This window comes from Lycium ferocissimum, chromosome 11 (assembly GCF_029784015.1).
Source record: "Lycium ferocissimum isolate CSIRO_LF1 chromosome 11, AGI_CSIRO_Lferr_CH_V1, whole genome shotgun sequence".
In the NCBI taxonomy this organism is placed as follows: domain Eukaryota; kingdom Viridiplantae; phylum Streptophyta; class Magnoliopsida; order Solanales; family Solanaceae; genus Lycium; species Lycium ferocissimum.
In genome coordinates, this window is record NC_081352.1 from 29,159,705 (window position 1) to 29,163,326 (window position 3,622).

General features: G+C 31.3%; 1 protein-coding gene across 2 annotated transcripts; it reads left to right on the forward strand.

Moving 5' to 3' along the window:
- Nucleotides 1-383: 383 nt before the first annotated feature.
- LOC132037297 (uncharacterized) lies at nucleotides 384-3,378 on the forward strand. 2 transcript variants are annotated; one of them, XM_059427790.1, is made up of 4 exons: nucleotides 384-736; nucleotides 1,371-1,430; nucleotides 1,470-1,686; nucleotides 2,743-3,378. In XM_059427790.1, the coding sequence occupies exons 1-4, from the start codon at nucleotides 461-463 to the stop codon at nucleotides 3,048-3,050; spliced, it is 861 nt and encodes a 286-aa protein (XP_059283773.1). In that variant the 5' UTR covers nucleotides 384-460; the 3' UTR covers nucleotides 3,051-3,378. The 2 variants fall into 2 exon arrangements, with proteins under 2 accessions (XP_059283773.1, XP_059283772.1); XM_059427789.1 differs by having other exon boundaries at nucleotides 1,371-1,686.
- The last annotated feature ends 244 nt before the right edge of the window (nucleotides 3,379-3,622 follow it).

Sequence of the window (3,622 nt, forward strand, 5' to 3'; positions counted from 1 at the left end):
TTTTGTTTTACCCTTAACATTAATTACACATTTTCAAATTATTCTCCGAATTCAATGAGACTATACACCAATTAATATGAATATTATAATAAAATATATATTTCATTTATTAATTTTTAAAGGATATATAAAGTGAAAAATTGATAAGTAAAAGTGAACGAACGGAGTAATACTTATCGTTATTGGACCAAAAAAAGATAGTTATCGTTAAACAACAACCATAATTAATAACCAGGAAAAAACAAGAACAGAAGCCTACCTTGCCTTGCCTACTTTAATTTACTTGATCCAACGGTCCAGATTTAATCATGTCCCACAAACACGCGTCCTCAGCCCTCCATCTTTATTTATACTCTCCTTCTTCACTTCTACAATTCCCATCTTCTTCACTCTAAATTCTCACATAAACAACCATTTTCAGCTTTACAAAACTAACCACAAATCCAAGAATTTGCAAAAAATGGAACCATCAACTAGCAATTTGATGTTATCAATGAAAATTCTACTAATTTCAATTGGAGCAGTTTCTTCAGCATTAGCAATTAAATCATTTGTTCCATTGGTTTTATATGAATTCCCTACAATTTGGACAGGTTTAATTTCATGGCTAAAGCCTCCTTATCTCTACGTTTTACTTAACGGTATAATCATCCTCATCGCTGCTACTTCACTATCTCACCGTCAAGAACAGCATTCCAGCGATCAATCACAGCCGTTAATTTCTCCTCAGCCACAGGTCTGTATTTTAACATAAACTTATAAATCTCTGAATTCTCTCTACAATCACGACTCTATAAAAACAGCTAGTAGTATCCGTATTTATAATACTGATTTATGTGATACATTTCATTCAGAGGCGGATTTACGATTTGATGCTTGTGGGTTCGACCCATATCAAATTAAAAAAATATAAAGAGAATGGTTATACTTGTGGGTTCCCAAGTCGTGTTTGATATATATTTACTGAATTTTTCAATATAAATACAGGATCCGAATAAATACATGGGGTTCCTGGGAACCCCCATATACTAAGCTACATCCGCCCCTGATTTCGTCCTCCAAAAGTAAAACTGCATGAATTTTGATCGATGTTTTAAAATGTATTTTTTCATCAAACTGACGTAGGAAAAGTTGCAAATTTATAGTGTTTTTTTATGTAGTTTTTAAATATATAAATTTTAATTTTAAAATATTAAGTTAATCTAATTCAATTTAGCTTTAAAATTTAGTCAAATTGATTTTCGATAAAAATATCACATAAATTAGGACGGGAGTCTCTAAATTATTCTAACTAGACATGAATTAAAATATCAGTAAATTCTAACCAATGTTGATTTTCTGTAACTTTGAATTATTATTTTTTCCAACAGGTAGCGATTTCGAGATCGAATATATCTGAATACATGCCTGAACCGGTAGATGAACCGGCGGTTTTTGAGGAGAAGACTGAACCGGTAGATGAACCGGAGGTTTTGGAGGAGAAGACTGAACCGGAGGTTTTGGAGCCTGAACCGGTTAATGAACCGGCTCAGGTAGTTGAAAGTGATGAGTTTGTGATTTCGAATTCGGTTATTAAGCCGTTGCCTGAAGTGGAAACGGAGTTACTTCAACAGCTAGCCACTGAAAAACCGTTGGTTTCTTCGAGGTTTGGTCATCGGAAACCCCTGACGAGGAGCAGTCCTGAAGGTATGAAAATTTAACTATTTTTTACTCAATATTTTAGTTAGTTTTCTCTATATAAACTATCACCTTAAAAAAAAGATATATAAACCATCTCAATATTTTTTGACATCTTAATAGCTCAATTGATTGATTACCTGAATTTTTACCTTATTGGTGAGGGTTCAAATATTAGGTAGTAATCTCCTTCCCTATTTCTCTTTTCTCTACCTGTATGTAATAAAAAAAATTAAAAAAAAAACTCACATAAAATATGTCATCCTCTTTTAAGTATGAGTCTGAGATTTTGTGGCTTATTGAGGCATGCACATAACTAAAAAGGTGAAATATTTTAAATTTTTAACTTATATAAGTAATTGATGCTTGAGAACGGAGAAAGAGGTTTTTTAAAATTTAAATCAAAAGTCTCTAATATGTTTTTAGATGCTTAATTGACTAAATTATTTTCAGTTGGGAAGTTTAAAGGGATATCGATGCATTAAGCTTTAAAGGGATATCAGTTGGGAAGTTTTGTGTGGATGGTGGCTAAACTAGAAAAGTCATATGTTTTAAACTAAGTGATTTTTGACATGTATTTTGTAATATAGTTTGACTAAATATGGAGTTAAAAAAGAAAGTAACATGTTTGAAATTTGTGATCAATCTATACATTATAAATGAGTCACGTGAACACATAATCATCCAACTAAACTCGAAATATTATGTATATAATTCTTAAAATATATTTAATATTAACTGAAAAAATACATGATCAAACTAGATTGAATAGAACATTGGTTAAGTACTGGGTTTAATCCCTTAAAGTTGTGAGATTAAACCCTATTAAATGCACTTTTGTGTCTTTTTTTTTTAAAAAAAATTAAAGTGAATTCATCCTCTTAAAATTCTGAATTCGCTTCCATCTATCAGCATGCATTTTTGACGTCGTTTGATCTAACCCTAAATAGGAACCTCATAAAAATCACGTTGGCGTCACGTAATTACCTCATAATTTTCGATGGTTACATATTTTCTGTTTTGTTTTCTGCTTAGTGCTAATTCTGGAAATAACTGGATTTTCAGGGGTACAATCACTAAGGGTAGCAAGAGTAAAGAGGCATGAGACATTAGAGAGCACATGGAAAAAGATAACAGAGGGTCGTCACGTGCCACTCACGAGGCACATAAATAAGTTAGACACGTGGCAGAATCAGAACCGTGGAAATGATTCGCCGGTTCAACGCATAAAAAGAACACTTGAACCGTCACCGAGTAAAGACGAGCTGAACCGGCGAGTTGAATCGTTTATTAAAAAGTTCAATGAAGAAATGAGATTACAAAGAGAACAATCATTACAACAGTACAAGGAGATGATTAATCGTGGGGTTTAAGTTAATTTAGCAATTTTAATAGTATTTTTTGTCAGTTAAAAAAGTGTTTTTTTTTTTTTTTTTTGTCACACAGGAAATATTTAGTGTTTTATTGCTTTTGAGTGAACAGATGGGGCTTGAATAAAGGTATAGGAAGAATATATTTTTACTGTAAATAGGAGCTAAAGTTGTGTATAGAAGTGTAAAATGTTCTTTTATTGTTTAAACTTGGGAGAATTGAAAAATCAAATAGTAATACTATACTAGTTAAAATAGTAGAGAATGGTGCACATATGCAAATAATAATGCAATTATGTCTTTATGAATAATTTATATATGCATGTGACTCCATAATTTTAACTATATTACCGTACTTGTTCTTTCATAGAAAAATTCAATGACGAAATGAGATTACAGAGAGAACAGTCATTACAACAGTACATGGAAATGATTAATCGTGGTGTTCAAGTTAATTTAGCAATTTTAATACTATTTTTTGTCAGTTAAAAAAGTTTTTTTTTTTTTGCACACAGGAAATATTTAGTTTTTTTATTTCTTTTGAGTGAACAGATGGGGCTTGAGTAGAGGTATAG

Bases quoted from the DNA above. Each gene is read 5' to 3' on its own strand.
- LOC132037297 (XM_059427789.1), top strand. From the start codon at position 461: ATGGAACCATCAACTAGCAATTTGATGTTATCAATGAAAATTCTACTA. The intron at 737-1,370 runs GTCTGTATTTTA...TTTTTCCAACAG, and splicing joins TAATTTCTCCTCAGCCACAG to GTAGCGATTTCGAGATCGAA. The intron at 1,687-2,742 runs GTATGAAAATTT...CTGGATTTTCAG, and splicing joins GACGAGGAGCAGTCCTGAAG to GGGTACAATCACTAAGGGTA.